At 35.3% G+C, this 19,109-nt stretch overlaps 1 protein-coding gene across 2 annotated transcripts in view; it reads left to right on the top strand.

Annotated features, from left to right (window-relative positions):
* Positions 1 to 2,755: 2,755 nt before the first annotated feature.
* LOC110463700 (lysosomal acid phosphatase-like) overlaps positions 2,756 to 19,109 on the top strand; it is a 29,942-nt gene continuing 13,588 nt past the window's right edge. Inside the window, exons 1-5 of one of the 2 annotated variants that reach the window (XM_021518505.1) lie at positions 2,756 to 2,936; positions 5,909 to 6,004; positions 8,013 to 8,099; positions 16,527 to 16,679; positions 18,390 to 18,485. In XM_021518505.1, coding sequence (XP_021374180.1) covers positions 2,838 to 2,936; positions 5,909 to 6,004; positions 8,013 to 8,099; positions 16,527 to 16,679; positions 18,390 to 18,485 — 531 coding nt within the window. In that variant the 5' untranslated portion in view covers positions 2,756 to 2,837. Of the gene's footprint in view, positions 2,937 to 3,251; positions 3,358 to 5,908; positions 6,005 to 8,012; positions 8,100 to 16,526; positions 16,680 to 18,389; positions 18,486 to 19,109 lie in introns of those variants that run through there. The other variant, XM_021518504.1, reaches the window with a different exon arrangement.

The raw sequence follows: 19,109 nt of genomic DNA, 5'->3' as shown, positions 1-19,109 counted from the left end.
GCCGAGTTGTTAAGGTGTCTGGTATCTATGTTCCCTAACCCTGAATAAAATAATCTAGGTCTTAGTGATGGTTGGTTAAATCCATGTATTTCTCAGCAAAATTTGTTATAACCATTGATAAAAACAAAGAATATTTTAACAAGGCACACAATCCCTAATGGCCTCAGTGGAAACCTCTCCAAAATGTTTATTGCATAATTATATTTTTACCTCACAAGAATATATACCAAAGAAATGTCGCATTTGTTTAACTTGAATCCGTACATCTACACATTCTTTGGCTGTAGAAGTTGGAAGGTATAGAGGATATTAAATGGTGTGTTCAGTAATACCAAATATATTTCACGATATTGGCTAATATTTTGATATTTTTCACGAGTGCGCAGCTACACTCGTGAAATATATTTGGTATTACTGAAGACACCATAAAATTTTCTATTTATTACATTTCTAAAGCATAAAACAAGAAAAATTCCGACGTTTTCTGCTATTTTCTAGTATGATATTAATAATTGTATATTTATGTAAATACTCAAGTGTGTGCACCAAACATTTACCATAGCAACCACTCATTCTACCGTCGCTTCATTTGAATCTGAACAAAAAAATCGTTGCCTTTGAATGCAGCGAATAGAAGATACCGTTATGATTGGTCAATACCGAAAAGTGATATTTTCACACTGTGAAAATATCACTTTTGATATTTGTCATAGTGTGAAAGATATCAGTGTTATAAAATTGATAGATACAGAATCATGCATGGCATTTTCCATATCACACCAAGTATCAACCCGGAACTCCAATATAAGCCCGAGGGTTGATATTGAGTTTTGAGATAGGGCTGAAACGGGTTTAGGGGTGTGATACGGCGAGGGCTGATATGGGTAAAAGCGATTGTGTCGTATCGCATATACAAAAACACCTTATATTTTAGTCAGTATGTAACAGAATCGGTTATTTCACTTTTTCACTTCGTCTTTTTATAACCTCAGGAATGAAAGGCAGCTGGAGCTACAAAGAGTAAGAACAATCGGGTATGGACTGAAGTCTTTTCGCTACGAGGCCGCCCGGGTGTGGAACAGTCTGCCAAACCATTTGAGGAAGGTGGATAGTTATCCAGAGTTTGCCAGACTGCTGCACTCCTGGGATGGCCCCGTTTGCTCATGTCTTATCTGTACCTGTGTCTAGAGTTTAAATGTTTTTTCAGTGCTTTAGTCTTTATTACTAGTTACCTGCTTTATTTATCTATTATTTACTTACCTACCTGTTTAGCTTAACTTTTGCTTTGCATGGCGCTTTTATATACCAATAACTGGCAACATAAGTTCTAACCCTCTCTTTTAATCATCATTATAGCTCAATATCTTTTACTTACAAGACCTTGTCGTTCTAATTTAATTTACACTATATTAGTGTATATTACATGTATGTCAATTTTTACTCTTTTGCTATATTAGCATGTATGTACATTACACTTGAAGTGTTTTAACCCTCCTTTCATAGCAACACCTGTGTGATATGCAGGTGTTTCCCTATTACCACTTTACATCATTTTTAGTATAGTACTTTAAATTTAGTGCCTGTGATATCTATTTATATGCTGCTATGTTATTGTATGTTTTACTCGCTGATTATGTGCTAGCTTTCTGTGATAGTGTATAGCTTGATTTGTTGTTTTCTGTTTGCTTTTTATCATGTTTGTCGCAAAAATAGCGCTACAGCGCTAATGTTTCTATGTTTGATATATGCGACGTTAAATAAAGTTTCTTGTATCTTGTATTGTAAACAGTGTAACTCCCCATCTGAAGTAGAGGACGAATTTCATTTTTTATTGGTCCGTTCTGAATTCGAAAATTTCAGATCCCGTTTTATCAAAAGCAATTATTGGGAAAAAGCATCTATGTTTAAAGTCGTCCAGTTATTGAGTGTCCGTAATATTAAAAAAAAATGTGTCTACTAGAAAAATTCATCTATGATGCAAACAAATTAAGGGTATTATAATGGAATATGGTTGTCTTCATTCTCTGTACATTGTCCATGTTATGTTTATAATATGTATTGTATACTGATGGGCCAATGGCCTAAAGTTCGAATGAAACTTTGAAAGTTTGAAACCCTCCGCCATTGGGTTATGGGTTGAATACCTATGTAGGGCAGTCGCCAGGCACTGACCACAGGTCGATGGTTTTTCTCCTTCAACAAAGCCTGGCACTTCCTGAAAATGAACAGAACTGTTAGTAGGCCGCCAAACACAACCAAACAAATAAAAGAATGGATGGTAAGTATGCTTCGGGATTTATATATATGGTCTTTAGAAGTCAATCGAAGATTTCGACACATCGTCTGTGATCTTTAGAACAACCTAAGCAAGAAAATAAAAATCCGTATCTGATGTTTCTTGTGGTTGAAGTAGTAGTATTTTTTGTTTTAATTAAACATTTCGCATTTCCCTTGATGGTTTGATTACAGATGTTAAAAATGCGACCGTAAAACGAGGGTAACTTCAATAATTTAACAAAATTTATAGCGTAAAAAATATGTGCAAGCTTTACTATATGTCAAATATGTTTCTAGGGCAAATATTTATTTAGAAGAGAGAGTGTTTACTATGACTATATTTGCCAAATGATATTAAACGTTTAGCCGAGCTAACATTTAGTCTTCTTTAGGGTCACTTGATTAGAAAGATTAGACTGCACACATCGAACGCACCGCTTCGTTTTACATCGGTAATCGAACGCACCACTGAGGAAACATCACATGACTGTGTATGTGACCAGTAATCACAAACTCAGTGCTCAGCCTCATAGGTTACACGCTTAAAATTCCCCACGGCGATGGGTGGAGGATGGCTCGTAGGCGGGTGGATCTTAATGGTGGTCATGGTCAAACAGTGTCAGAGTGATTACACGTCAAATCTGAAACTTGTTAATCTGGTAAGAAACTGTCAAAATGTTATCATTTAAGTTAGTCATATACTGTAGGGTAATAGGTTTCCGCGCGTTATATATTTCAGCGCAGCCATTATATAAAGCTATCTCTCGTTACTAAGTCCCCTACTGGACCCTACACAATGATGTTTTAGACGTTTGACCATCGTCTGTAAACTGACCCATAATTACCTGAGGTTTGTCCTGAAAACATAAGAATGTATCACTGATTGAGGGAAAAGTCACATGACTGTCTATGTGATCGGTAATCACAAACTCATCAGTGCTCAGCCTCATAGGTTATACACTTAAATATTTCTCTATGGCAATGCACGGAGGATGGCTCGTAGGCGGGTGGATCTTAATGGTGGTCATTGTCAAACAGTGTCGGAGTGATTACACGTCAAATCTAAAACTTGTGAATCTGGTAAGGAACTGTCAAAATGTTTTGAAATTTCCATGGGGAAGATTCTGCATGCTCAAAGTTAAAACATAAATAAAATGTGTGTATACACCCTCTAGAGACAAAATAACTCTTTAAAATGACATATTTTGAGTTGTTCTTTCTGGTGAACTCATTAGATCTTAGAATATAGGAACAGTTCAGCAAGTTCACTTGTTGAAAATACTTGGTTTAAGGGTCCAAAATCGGAGTCTCCCTCCTAAAAAGGGAGGGATGGCAAGTATGAGTTTTGGACATGTTACAATTTAAGGTCTGAAAATTATGGTAAGGTTATACACTAACAATAGGAGTTGAATCGCTTGACTGCATGCATAAAACTGCCATGCCGGCTACAACACAGAGAACTGTAGCTCAAATTCAAATTCTTTATTTCATCTTGAGCATATACATCTCATCAATTCAAAGGAAAATTTCATAATGTACATTCCAAATCAGCACAGGCTGTAAGATATTTAGGCTTATGTTAGCTAGATAGGGCGCTATATCAAATGTTGTTTATTTATTTTAATTTTATTTAAGATACAATCAGCATATGGAATTTATAATTTAAATACAGGTGTTTTTTATGAACTAAGAGCTTGCAAATCAAACTAGTTAGAAGCCAACAGAGTAGAACGTAGTAAACATGCATGATATATGAACTGTAACCCAGGTAAGTTAATTCTTTGATATTACCGGTTGATAATAATTTAATTATTTATAGACAGATCGAGGGATTAGCACGATAATATAATTTAATATATATACTTCGTAGTTCGCTGAGGGAGGGGCATTTTAGAATGAAGTGGAATTTGTCTTCTATATGATTTTTACAGAAAGGACAAAGTCTTAATTAGTTATGAGGATTTTTTTTATGCCTTCCAGTTTCTGTTAAAAGATTGTGTGAAGACAGTCGTATTTTGACAATTGCTTTTTTGTACTTTACAGGAATAGGTTTACTTAGTAAGGTTGAAGGCAGGCATGATCAGTAATATGTGTTGATACACCCTTGACTAAGACGAGTTAGAGAAAAAAAGTCTCACAGTCTTGTTTTAAAATATCTAACAATCTCTGTTTTGCTAAAACCAAAACATTATGTGTATTGAAGCTACCCTGTGTTTGCCAGTACTCCGACATACCAGTAGAACAGATTTCTTGTTTAACAGAAGCCACCCAAATTTTACAATGTGGGTTCGATTCACACTAGATGCTTCCTGTCAATTCAGCTATAAGGATAATTTCTCTTTAGCTCAATTGATAGAATGTCTGACAGTCTTAGATTCTATCCTCAGCTGATTGAGAGGCATTGAAATTTATAATTGCTTTTTCAACACGAGATTCTTATTATCTCAAGATCAGCGGTTTGAGCCCTATAATGGACACTAAATATCAGGATAACCGTGATTTTTGCTTTTTATTGCCTCTGCTACTGATCAAACTTGGAAGTTTAGCTTGATAGTCGGAGCTCTTAAGATTGAGCTAGGAATTCAAAGAGGCCAGTAATTTATCAGGGTACCTGAGTAAAGGTTTGTTTTTACCCAAATTGGTATGAAACATCCCTGAGCCAAGGGAATTCATCATACTGTGTATATATATGGGAAATTTTGACCACAGTTTGATTTGTTTCCTTTTTTTCCGCCTTACACAATATGGGCAAATTAATCATTACTGTGAACATTATTAACAATATGTAAACATAGGACGCTTTCGTTTATCGCGATCCAAACTGTTGTACTAGTTGGACCAGAGTTGTTCGTGTATGAAATAAGGTCGGACCTGCTAGTAATTTGATGCTGCTTTCAGGTGAGCCTTGATATAAGCCTTTGTAGCTAGGTCTGCATAAACATGTACAGGTCCGCCAGGAGTTATCTATATACCTGAAAATGTTACATTCAAAAACAGACAAACTGGTTGTTCAGCATCAACGAACAGGCCCATAGCATGGAATTAGATTCGATTGCTATCTAAGTCCGTGCCAATAGCAATCAAATGTGAAAGGTGAAATTAACATTGGGCAAATATGGGTTTTACCACATAGCCTCATAGGGCAAACGTATGACTTAGGGGAAAGTTTCCCTGTGTAGAGCTCGGTATAATTTGATAATCTATGACAGTAAGGTTGAAACGTTCATCTATAAAAGACTATTGCTAGAACCTCTTGGAAAACTGAATTCAGTGTTGTTATTAAATGACAGTTGTAAATCTTTTTTCAGGGGTGGCCCGGGCTTGAAAACAAAGAAATAAGACCTTAGATCAAATCGATAACACTATCAAATAAACAAATTCAAGTAAGACTTTGTGCAAATGTCTATCTCTTAACTCTTGTCATTTGTCAGAATAAGTTGGTAAGAAATACAGGCTTCTTCGACCTTTTCTTGTAATACATCAAACATTTCTATTTCACTCTTTTAATTATCAATTTGCATTGCATGGTTTCAGAATAATTAGTATAGTTATTCCAATAACGACGTCCTCAGACTGTTTACTGATGAAATTGCTGTTCATTAACATAGTACTATTTTTATGTTTTTATCAGGTGTATCGACATGGCGACCGGTCCCCGATTGATGTGTACAAAGGAGACCCGAATGGTAAAGACAATTGGCCTGATGGAATGGGATGGCTCTCCAAGGTCAGTAAACGAGGTCAAGGTTATCCGTGAATAGCTGAAATTGGACGAAAGTTTAGTATTATTCTAATAGCTGTCTATTGTAATACATTTTAGTCCACAATTGTAAGGCATTTTTTGGACATATTTGGAAGGTATTTGAGGTTGTCACTTCATCAATATACAATCACTGTCATACTGCTGCTTGTGACTTGCTGTTTATCCAAAATTGCTTTTTTCATCTTTCTGTATTAAGAAGAGAAAATCACATTAAATTGGTGGACATAATGACTGTGTCTCTAGAGTGTTTCAATGACTGTGTCTCTAGAGTGTTTCAATGCGTGTTTCTCTAGAGTGTTTCAATGTCTGTGTCTCTAGAGTGTTTCAATGTCTGTGTCTCTAGAGTGTTTCAATGACTGTGTCTCTAGAGGGTTTCAATGACTGTGTCTCTAGAGGGTTTCAATGCGTGTTTCTCTAGAGTGTTTCAATGTCTGTGTCTCTAGAGCGGTTCAATGACCGTGTCTCTAGAGTGTTTCAATGACTGTGTCTCTAGAGAGTTTCAATGACTGTGTCTCTAGAGTGTTTCAATGAGTGTGTCTGTAGAGTGTTTCAATGACTGTGTCTCTAGAGTGTTTCAATGACTGTGACCTTATTATACCTACATGTATTGTAATTATACTGTGAAAATTGTAGAGGTGTAACGATTCACTGATGAATTGATAAAAAAATAAAATAAATATACAGCATTTGATATACATGTAGCACCCTATCGAGCTAACATAAGCCACTCTTATTAGCGCTATACAGTACTGTACATAGATATATAATTAATACAATTAACATTAATCAATACAATTTTGAGGAATTCACAGGAGCTGCCATATCAGGTGCTAACTACTAGTCCTATGCCACCTGGCTAATATCTCCCTATGTCTGTATGCCTGCATGTGTGCTGGAGATGTTATGTGTTCTGTTTGTAGTGGGACCGTGCTTCCAATGGCATCATTTATAATGCCACCTCACTTGAATGCTACATCACAGATACCACAACATCCACCCTAGACCAATTTATACTCCACCTGGGTTGTTGGAGTTATGTGGGCAGGAGAAAAACACTTTCTCTGAATATCCATGTGTACAACGACTTCGGGAATTGAACCCCTGCCGCCTGTGTTAACCACTTGACCAATCCGCCCATTGAATATGAATCATATCATATCTTGATATATGAGTGTCGATGCATCGTGTCATTCGTCAATAGTATTGCGATACTTATTAAGAAAAGTTATATACTACCAGTCACCGCTCTTTTAGATTAGTCAGGTCGTTTCGTCCTAATTTCTGTTCGTCCTGGGGCATTTTCCCCCTAAAAATATTTTTATAGTCAAATGTTATAGTCCTGTTTAGTTGTGTATGGCAAAGACAGTCTAATCTCAAGCTTTTCTAGGTCTCCTTTAGACATTTTTGTCATTATAGACTTGTTAGATTTGCAGGGGTCTGTACAATATAGCTACATACACACCTCGTGAAATTCTTCCGACAACACAATTGTTTGTATTCATTAAATAAAGAGCTTTTTTAATCATTTCAATCATTTCGACGGATATTTCTCACTTTAAATATATATATATATTTATATTAGGGCAAAACAACCTTGGGCAATCTGGATACACACCTCTAGAAAATTGTCATAAAGTCACTACCGAGATGGAACATTTTCCTCAGTAATACATGTACATGTATACCTAGATAGGGACAGATCCGTGAATTTGTGTTGGAAGCTAGAGGCATTAAAGTAACCCAGTTCTTTTGTATAAATGCAGCTTTTGAAGTGGCTGCGGGAACCATAGCTCACTTATACATACAGGTCTAATCCAGTTTTTTTTCAAAGCTTTTTGTTATAAGATTTAGAAAAAAAATGATCAGACCTTGGAGCTGCTGTTCATGTGTCTACCTTTGAAGGTGACATCATTAGTCGTCTGATTATATATTACTATACATAAAAGGTATTTGACTAAGATTTTCTTTACAGATTGGGATGAACCAGCACTATAGACTTGGTCAGTGGTTAAGGGACAGATACAATGGCTTCCTGAGCAGTGATTACATTCATACAGAGGTATGCCAGGATGTCTTCAATGAAGAGAAACATTGATTGTTAACTCTACATGCTACAATGTAGCTTACCTATTATTAATAAATGGTATTTATTAAGGATTCTATCATACACATTTATACCAGGTCCTGTGATTTGTGTAAGGCTTATCTCCCTTGATAATATATTGTAATACCAATTATTTCTTTTAAAAGTTGCCTCCCTTGATGGCATACATATATGTACTGTTCACATTTTTCTTGTGTTTTGTCTTAGACTTATTTTCCTTGAATTGATATTGTTTTCAACCATACACAAGTGTTATGAATATCTGCATTCTTGTGTAGCTTACAAATATTGGAGATACATTTCAATTTTCTTTGGTCTCTTTACTCGTTGCTTTTAAATTAATTAGTATAAAACTTGCCTATGAAATATACTTAAAATTTTCTGATAAACTGCTAAGTCTAAAATTAGAACTGATAAACTTGATGAAGGCAATTATTTGAGACAATGAAATGTTTGATTGGTATCAGAATGACAAAAATACAATTTAAACTGCATCAGTGTCTAGACTATTATTTAGTATAGGTTATTTTAATACATGTATAATGCTTTAATATTAATAGTATGGAATTATTTAAATATGGACTATGAGTATATATATATGTGCTGTTGTTTGAGTACAGGGTATTTGAGTATGTGTTGTTGTTTAAGTACAGGGTATTATTTGAATATATGTACTGTTGTTTGAGTATTATTTGAGTATGTGCTGTTTGAGTACAGGGTGTTATTTGAGTATGTGTTGTTGTTTAAGTACAGGATATTATTTGAGTTTGTGCTGTTGTTTGAGTACATGGTGTTACGTGAGTATGTGCTGTTGTTTGAGTACAGGGTATTATTTGAGTATGTGTTGTGTGAGTACAGGGTATATTTGAGTATGTGCTGTTGTTTGAGTATTATTTGAGTATGTGTTGTGTGAGTACAGGATATATTTGAGTATGTGCTGTTGTTTGAGTACAGCGTATTATTTGAGTATGTGCTGTTGTTTGAGTACAGGGTATTATTTGAGTCTGTGCTGTTGTTTGAGTACAGGGTATTATTTGAGTTTGTGCTGTTTGAGTACAGGGTATTTTTGAGTTGGTATGTGCTGTTGTTTGAGTACAGCGTATTATTTGAGTATGTGCTGTTGTTTGAGTACAGCGTAGTATTTGAGTATGTGCTGTTGTTTGATTACAGGGTATTATTTGAGTCTGTGCTGTTTTTTGAGTACAGGGTATTATTTGAGTTTCTGCTGTTGTTTAAGTACAGGGTATTATTTAAGTATGTGCTGTTGTTTGAGTACAGGGTATTGTTTGAGTATGTGCTATTGTTTGAGTACATGGTATTATTTGAATATGTGCTGTTGTTTGAGTATTATTTGAGTATGTGTTGTGTGAGTACAGGGTATATTTGAGTATGTGCTGTTGTTTGAGTACAGGGTATTATTTGAATATGTGCTGTTGTTTGAGTATTATTTGAGTATGTGTTGTGTGAGTATAGGGTATATTTGAGTCTGTGCTGTTGTTTGAGTACAGCATATTATTTGAGTATGTGCTGTTGTTTGAGTACAGGGTATTATATGAGTCTGTGCTGTTGTTTGAGTACAGGGTATTTTTGAGTTGGTATGTGCTGTTGTTTGAGTACAGGGTATAATTTGAGTATGTACTGTTGTTTGAGTACAGGGTATTATTTGAGTTTGTGGTGTTTGAGTACAGGGTATTATTTGAGTATGTGTTGTGTGAGTACAGGGTATTATTTGAGTTTGTGCTGTTGTTTAAGTACAGGGTATTATTTAAGTATGTGCTGTTGTTTGAGTACATGGTATTATTTGAGTATGTGCTGTTGTTAGAGTACAGGGTAATATTTGAGTTTTTGCTGTTGTTTGAGTACAGGGTATTATTTGAAAATGTGCTGTTGTTTGAGTACAGGGTATTATTTGAGTATGTGTTGTTTGAGTACAGGGTATTTTTGAGTATGTGTTGTTGTTTGAGTACTGGGTATTATTTGAGTATGTGTTGTGTGAGTACAGGGTATTATTTGAGTATGTGCTGTTGTTTGAGTACATGGTCGTCCGTCCGTCATTCGCGTCAATATTTTACTTTAAACAACTTCTTCTTAATAACCTAAAGGCCTAGGGTGTCGAAATTTGGCCAGAAGCAAACTTGGATGAAGGGCTACAAAGTTTGTTAAAATTAATGACCTTCACCTATTTTCAAGGTCACAGGAGTCAAATATATCAAAAACTTTAAACATCTTCTCAATAACCAAAATGCCCAGGGAGTTGATATTTGGCCAGTAGCATGCTTGGGTGAAGGGCTACCAAGTTTGTTCAAATGAATGACCTTCAATTATATTCAAGGTCACAAGGGTCAATTGTATGAAAAGACCTTTAAACAACTTCTTCTGAATAACCAAAATGCTCAAGGTGATGATATTTGGCCAGTAACATGCTGAGATGAAGGGCTACAAAGTTTGTTCAAATGAATGACCTTAACCCTTATTCAAGGTCACAGGGGTCAAATATGTTAAAAACTTCAAACAACTTCTTCTGAATAACCAAAATGCACAGGGTGATGATATTTGGCCAGTAGCAAGCTTAGATGAAGGTCTACAAAGTTTGTTCAAATGAATGACCTTCACCTTTATTCAGGGTCACAGGGGTCAAATATGTTTAAAAACTTTAAACAACTTCTTCTGAATAACCAAAATGCCCAGGGTGATGATATTTGGCCAGTAGCTAGCTGAGATAAAGGGCTACAAAGTTTGTTCAAATGATTAACCTTCACCCATGTTCAAGGTCACAGGGGTCAAATATGTTTAAAACTTCAAACAACTTCTTCTCAATAACCAAGATGCACAGGGTGATGATATTTGGCCAGTAGCAAGCTTAGATGAAGGTCTACAAAGTTTGTTCAAATGAATGACCTTCACCTATATTCAGGGTCACAGGGGTCAAATATGTTTAAAAACTTTAAACAACTTCTTATGAATAACCAAAATGCCCAGGGTGATGCTATTTGGCCTGTTGCTAGCTGAAATTAAGGGCTACAAAGTTTGTTCAAATGAATGACCTTCACCCATATTCAAGGTCACAAGGGTCAAATATGTTAAAAACTTTAAACAACTTCTTCTGAATAACCAAAATGCCCAGGGTGATGATATTTGGCCAGTAGCTAGCTGAGATAAAGGGCTACAAAGTTTGTTCAAATAAATGACCTTCATTTATATTCAAGGTCCCAGGGTTCAAATATGTTTAAAAACTTTAAAGAACTTCTTCTGAATAACCAAAATGCACAGGGTGATGATATTTGGCCAGTAGCATGCTGAGATGAAGGGCTACAGTGTTTGTTAAAATGCATGACCTTTACCCATATTCAAGGTCACAAGGGTCAAATATGTTAATAACTTTAAACAACTTCTTCTGAATAACCAAAATGCCCAGGGTGATGATATTTGGCCAGTAGCATGCTGAGATGAAGGGCTACAGTGTTTGTTAAAATGCATGACCTTTTCCCATATTCAAGGTCACAAGGGTCAGATATGTTAATAACTTTAAACAACTTCTTCTGAATAACCAAAATGCCAAGGGTAATGATATTTGGCCAGTAGCATGCTGAGATGACCGGCTACAAAGTTTGTTCAAATGAATGACCTTTACCCATATTCAAGGTCACAGGGGTCAAATATGTTTAAAACTTTAAACAACTTCTTCTGAATAACCAAAATGCACAGGGTGATGATATTTGGCCAGTAGCTAGCTGAGATGACGGGCTACAAATTAAAGTTTGTTCAAACGGATGACCTTCACCCATGGGTATTATTTGAAAATGTGCTGTTGTTTGAGTACAGGGTATTATTTGAGTATGTGCTGTTGTTAGAGTGCAGGGTATTATTTGAGTATGTGCTGTTGTTGGAGTACATGGTATTATTTGAGTATGTGTTGTGTGAGTACCGGTTATTATTTGAGTATGTGCTGTTGTTTGAGTACATGGTATTATTTGAGTATTTCTGTTACTAGAGTACAGGGTATTATTTGAGTATGTGCTGTTGTTAGAGTGCAGGGTATTATTTGAGTTTGTGTTGTGTGAAATGAATGACCTTTACCCATATTCAAGGTCACAGGGGTCAAATATGTTTAAAAACTTTAAACAACTTCTTCTGAATAACCAAAATGCACAGGGTGATGATATTTGGCCAGTAGCTAGCTGAGATGACGGGCTACAAATTAAAGTTTGTTCAAACGGATGACCTTCACCCATATTCAAGGTCACAGGGGTCAAATATGTTTAAAACTTTAAACAACTTCTTCTGAATAACCAAAATGCACAGGGTGATGATATTTGGCCAGTAGCATGCTGAGATGAAGGGCTACAAAGTTTGTTCAAATGAATGACCTTTATCCATATTCAAGGTCACAGGGGTCAAATATGTGAAAAACATTCAACAACTTCTTTTGAATAACCAAAATGCCCAGGGTGATGATATTTGGCCAGTAGCTAGCTGAGATGACGGGCTACAAATTAAAGTTTGTTCAAACGGATGACCTTCACCCATATTCAAGGTCACAGGGGTCAAATATGTTTAAAAACTTTAAACAACTTCTTCTGAATAACCAAAATGCACAGGGTGATGATATTTGGCCAGTAGCTAGCTGAGATGAAGGGCTACAAAGTTTGTTCAAATGAATGACCTTAACCCTTATTCAAGGTCACAGGGGTCAAATATGTTAAAAACTTGAAACAACTTCTTCTCAATAACCAAACTGCCCAGGGTGATGATATTTGGCCAGTAGCATGCTGAGATGACCGGCTACTAGGCTTGTTAAAGTGAATGACTTTGACTTATATTCAAGGTCACAGGGGTCAAATTTGTTTAAAATCATTAAACAACCTCTGATGAATAACCATGGGTCCCAGGATGTTTATACTTTGCAAGTTGCATCCTGAGATGAAAGGCTATACAAAGTGTTCAACATAATGACTTTGTTCGACTTTCAATCACAGAGGTGATTAAATGTTCCAAAAAAAAATTAACAAGGTCTTTTGAACGAATTTTAATCATAAATACCGATATTTTGCCTGTAGCTTTATTTTAGATCACTTCTAAGGTAACAAGTATGAGTTTTATACCAGGTGAGTGATGCAGGCCCATTGGGCCTCTTGTTTGAGTATGTGCTGTTGTTGAAGTACAGGGTATTATTTGAGTATGTGTTGTTGTTTGAGTACAGGGTATTATAAGAGTATGTGTTGTGTGAGTACAGGGTACTATTTGAGTATGTGCTGTTGTTAGAGTACAGGGTACTATTTGAGTATGTGCTGTTGTTATAGTGCAGGGTATTATTTGAGTTTGTGTTGTGTGAGTACCGGGTATTATTTGAGTATGTGCTGTTGTTTGAGTACATGGTATTATTTGAGTATTTCTGTTACTAGAGTACAGGGTATTATTTGAGTATGTGCTGTTGTTTGAGTACAGGGTATTTTTTGAGTATGTGCTGTTGTTAGAGTGCAGGGTATTATTTGAGTATGTGCTGTTGTTGGAGTACATGGTATTATTTGAGTATGTGTTGTGTGAGTACCGGTTATTATTTGAGTATGTGCTGTTGTTTGAGTACAGGGTATTATTTGAGTATTTCTGTTACTAGAGTACAGGGTATAATTTGAGTATGTGTTGTGTGAGTACAGGGTATTATTTGAGTATGTGCTGTTGTTTGAGTACTGGGTATTATTTGAGTATGTGCTGTTGTTAGAGTACAGGGTATTATTTGAGTATATGCTTTTGTTTGAGTACAGCGTATTATTTGAGTAAGTTATATTGTTTAAGTACAGGGTATTATTTGAGTATGTTATATTGTTTGAGTACAGAGTATTTTTGAGTAGGTATGTGCTGTTGTTTGAGTACAGGGTATTTTTGAGTAGGTATGTGCTGTTGTTTGAGTACAGGGTATTTTTGAGTAGGTATGTGCTGTTGTTTGAGTACAGGGTATTATTTGAGTATGTGCTATTGTTTGAGTACAGGGTATTATTTGAGTATGTGCTACTGCGCTATTTGTCTTAGTGAAGCTCTATAGTAAACATTTATATAATGGGTTATTCGGGAAATAGCAGATTTATAGTCCCCCGTGGGTGCAAAAACTATTTCCAGAGGCGGCAAAACTGCCACTGGAAATAGTTTTTCAGCTTAGGTGACCATAAATTTGCTATTTCCCTAGCTACCTATTCTATAACTGTTTTATTAAATCGAAACAAATTAAGGCAATTTAAAAAATGAATTTATTGATTCTATCTTGAAACAAATTCAAAGAAAGAAAAAAAATTGGAAGTGCTGTATGCATCGTCGTTGTTGATACATGTATCTTCATTTCTAGCATTCTAGAAGTGTTTTTGTAGACATCTTCACTTATCCAATGGTCACCATTGATTTCCTAGCATATTTAGCCCCATCCACTTTTTTTAAGTTCTGCATAAAACTTGCGTGAACACACATTCACCTCCTCTGTGCTTGCCCTGCCCTAATCGTTGAAACCTCCGGTATGGTGTTCAGTTAAATAAGTTTGAAGTAAATTCACTGAAGTCTTAAGAACAGCTTTTGTATTTAAGCTATACTTTTAGCATCCAAAATATGCTATTATTCATCATCAGCAAGATGATCTAAACGGCCTACATCGGTGGCTATTTTCGCTGTTATTATTTGGTTCTGAATTGTGACGTCACCTGCGTCACGGAGATGGCCAAAGGTTTTCATTGGTTGACATTTTATAAGCTCCACATACAAATATCCATGAAGGAGTAGTCCTCTTTCTGTCTGGGAGTAGTCCTTTCTTGCAGGGAGTGGTCCTATTTTAGGAAGGGAGTAGCCATCAGATGGAGAGATTTAAGTGATTCTAGAGAAATAGGACATTTTTTCGTATTGTTTTTATATAGGGAAAACTCAGAAGAGGTATAATAATATACCCCCGAATGGTGACCAGGTAATTCGAGAAATAGCAAATTTATGGTCACCCTTGGTGTAAAACTATTCCCCTCGACGGCTTTGCTGCCTCGGGAAATAGTTTTTCACCTCGGGGGAACATAAATGTGATTTTTCCCTCATACCCATTCTATAACTGCTTTATTATAACGAAACAAATTATCAAAGGCAATTTTACAAATGAATTTATTTATTCATTTCCTTTCACAATTTCAAAGACTAAAAGAGAAAAAAATACAATTGGAAGTATATGCATCATTGTTGATGATATCTTCATTTCTAGCATTTAAGAACTTTAGTGTTTTTATAGACTGTATCTCAGTCACCATTGTTTCCCTACCATATCTAGATCTAGTCCCGTCCACTTTTTTTAAAAGAGCTTGCTTGACCCTACTCTTCGACGCTTCCGGCATTCCGTTCTGTTAAATAAGTTTGAAGTGAATTCACTGCAGTCTTTATAACAGCTTTTGTATTTAAGGTAATAGGATTGTGTCACCATTTCTCAGTAGAATTTCTTCAAATTTTGTAGTTATATTGCTTTGAAGTAAAGAATTTTCTGCCACAAAAATAATATAGGTTGTCAGAATTTAAAGGATTTTAAATGGAAATTTATGTAAAAAGGAGTGAATTTTGAAAATAAAATGAAAGACACAATTTTAGGCAAAATAATTTCAATAAAAATGACACTGACATAGATTAGTATTGCATTAATGTATATCAATTTAATAAATGCTGAAATTGTGTAAAATTAATTATTTGTATAAACGATTAAAAATTGACATTTTATAATAAAACCCTGTACACATAGTAATTGCATGTAAAGAGTTATCTTTCTTGAAAAACTTCACAATTGTGAAATAGGTAGCCGGTTTCCTGAAGTACAGAAATATGGACACATGTGACTCATTGATAAAAAACAACTGAATTAATGCTTGGATTGCTTTGAAATTTTATTGAGAGAACACATTGTTCTGTCAATAAGAAACATACAATATTTATCAGTTTAATATTAAACATTAGAATATGCGGAAATTGTGATACTGGTTCCCTGCATTGGATTTTCAACTAGGGATGTACTTCCTATTTCCGTTTATCAATACACTCCTATGACCTTAAGGTACGTTTAGCGTCCAACATCTGCTGGAACTCCTCTTTACAACAACAAAACAGCCTTCATCGTCGGCCATTTTCACTGTTGTCATTTGGTTCTGAAAATATGACGTCATGAGCATCATGTAGAAGGCCCCGCCTACAAATGTTGTCATTGGTTTAAATCTGATAAGCGCCACCTACAAATATTCATGAGGGAGTAGTCCTAATTTGGGGAGGGAGTAGCTCTCAGATGGAGAGAATTAAGTGATTTAAGGGAAATAGCAGATTTTATTGTATTGTTTTTATATAGGGAAAACTCGGTAGAGGTATAATAATTTGGTATGTACACAGATAGTTGTGACAAGCTCTGACGAGGACAGGTGTCTGATGAGTGCTGCGAGTAACCTGGCCGGACTGTACCCCCCGACTGGTGACCAGGTGTGGAATTCTAACATCACCTGGCAGCCCATCCCCATTCACACAAAACCTAAGTATGAGGATAACGTAAGTACATGAAATTTAGTCTCTTCAATTCACATCATACTACAGTATCAGGATTTAGTAAATAGAGCCTTTGGCATATCTACATTAAACTAAAATATAAAGATAGTGGAAGTACACTAACCAGTGATTTTTGAGATCTATATATTTGAGTCCTGGATTCATGTTTTTCCTGAGGGACTAGCAAAATTTTCTTGGGACCCACTAGAATATAATTCTTAGCACCTTAAACACAGGCTCATATCCAATAATAAGCCCACCCCCTTATATTGACATGTTTTCATGCACAGGCCCCCTGGGCTTATCAATTGGTAAAATGCAGTAATAGGACTCCTCACAATTTTGAAAAAGATTTTTAGGACTCGCCAGCGAAAAATGCTACAAAAATCATTGATAAACAGTGATAAGGCCTTACCACTGTACTCCATACACTGCCTTAATTTCCTTTGGTTTTGTTTACATTTGTTTCTATATATAATTACCCCTATGTTATTTCAACAGTTCTCTTCTGATACTTTTCTGGGTGGTAATGGCATCGCCTCACCTGGCCCTATGATAACAAAATCATTGAACCACAATTGCACAGGTTTATTGGATATGATACTTTGAGCTGCCAACTCTCTCGATTTAGGCGTAATTTTTCAGCTAATCCATACAATTTTCATACATTCCATCTTGATTAATGATTCAAACATTCTTTAGCATTTAATATATCAATTAAGGACTTTTATTTTCGTCTCGGTCAATATGACTTTCTCAGGTCTATATAATCACATATTCACCTCAGTCCATAATTGATAAATATTACTTAAGGAGGCTCCACCCTTACGCATTTAGCCATCAGAATTCAATGAAAGTTTTACATGATGGTTATGTCACTATGTAGAGATGATTTTATGAAAATCTAAGCATTTCGATAAACTGGGGATTTATTTGTAAAAAATACTGAAAAATTGATTTTTTGTCAAATTCAACACTTTTACATTTTTTGAGCGTGTGGCATTGTTCAAAACTATTACAACAATAAAATAATGAAAAGAAACATTGCTAATCAACCCTACAAATATTTTATTTATCATAAAATATCTACAACATGTTACAAAAAGCGTTTTTTATTGAAACTATATGGATAAAAGTTACTAAATACAAGCCAAAATCAAACAGGACACATAGTTACATACAAAAAGAGTGAAAAATTGAACCAAATACACACAAAGTCTTTATAATTAATTTATTTTACATTTTACAATTATTTTGATCCTGATGAGAGTTGTCTACCTTGAAATAAATCGGAACTTTTTGCAGAGGGATAGAATTTATACAATGACACTTAATTTATTTAATATGCCAAAAACGACGGAAATAAATTAAATTACTATATTTATTTGTCAATTTACTGTTCTTTTATGGAACAAAATTACTCTCAATCATATACGACCTTCTTGAAGTCGTCTGATCATATGTCAGTGTTTTCCCGTGAGTTAATTAATGTCCGATTTCCAAGTTAAGTCTAGATATCGGGTGTTGACATATCACGTCACGCACACGTGTACTATTGCTTACCCGGTGTTACTATAATTTACACTACGGTATTGGATTGCCCGATACGCAATACGGAAATGATGACACAAAAATACGACAAGAAAAACATGTGTATTACGAAGGGTGGAAACTCCTTAAGTAATTATATTAAATTTCTTATTTATCTGGCAGCGTATCAACATGGGAGAAACTTGTCCATCTTACACCGAGCAGTATGACAAAGACATGAGGTCGCCTTCTATTGCTGCTATTGACAAGGCCAACAAGGCATGTATCATATTGACTATTAACATTGATGTGTCCATGATCTACAAACAAAGCAGTGTTTAGAAGCCCCCATCCACTGTTTCTCTGGTCTGACAGATCCTCTGTTTGCATCTTCTACACTACAGTCAAACTTCGATGTTTCCAAATGTGCGGGACCATTGGGGTAAAATTTGAAACTTTGAGACTACGACTCACGAAAAATTGAACTTCGAACATCTTTACAATCATGCTAAGTTAATATTGAAATGTATTTTCCCCTATCATTACTTTAAAACTAGATTTAACCCGGTACATTATAAATTCTGAACCTATTATTGAATCTGCATATTATATGGGATATATGATGAGATTGTTCAGTGACAAGAACACAAAGCAAAAAAACCCAATTTGAAATCTAAAAATATTGGATTAAATGTAATTAGAAAATATGTTTGATGTTTTTGTGTTCTCTAATTTGCATGTTTACATGTATAAGTTCCAATATTTTCGTACAGGGATTTTGTTTTACTTTGATTAATTTGTTGTAAGTTTAAATGTTTTCCTCACAATTGAGCCGTGATTGTAGCTGTTAGAATTTTGGCTTATAGAAGTTCATTTCATAAAAAATAAGGACTTTGTCGTAAG

Source organism: Mizuhopecten yessoensis, unplaced genomic scaffold, assembly GCF_002113885.1.
Source record: "Mizuhopecten yessoensis strain PY_sf001 unplaced genomic scaffold, ASM211388v2 scaffold10921, whole genome shotgun sequence".
In the NCBI taxonomy this organism is placed as follows: Eukaryota; Metazoa; Mollusca; class Bivalvia; order Pectinida; family Pectinidae; genus Mizuhopecten; species Mizuhopecten yessoensis.
This window is presented reverse-complemented; position numbering and strand designations above follow the sequence as displayed.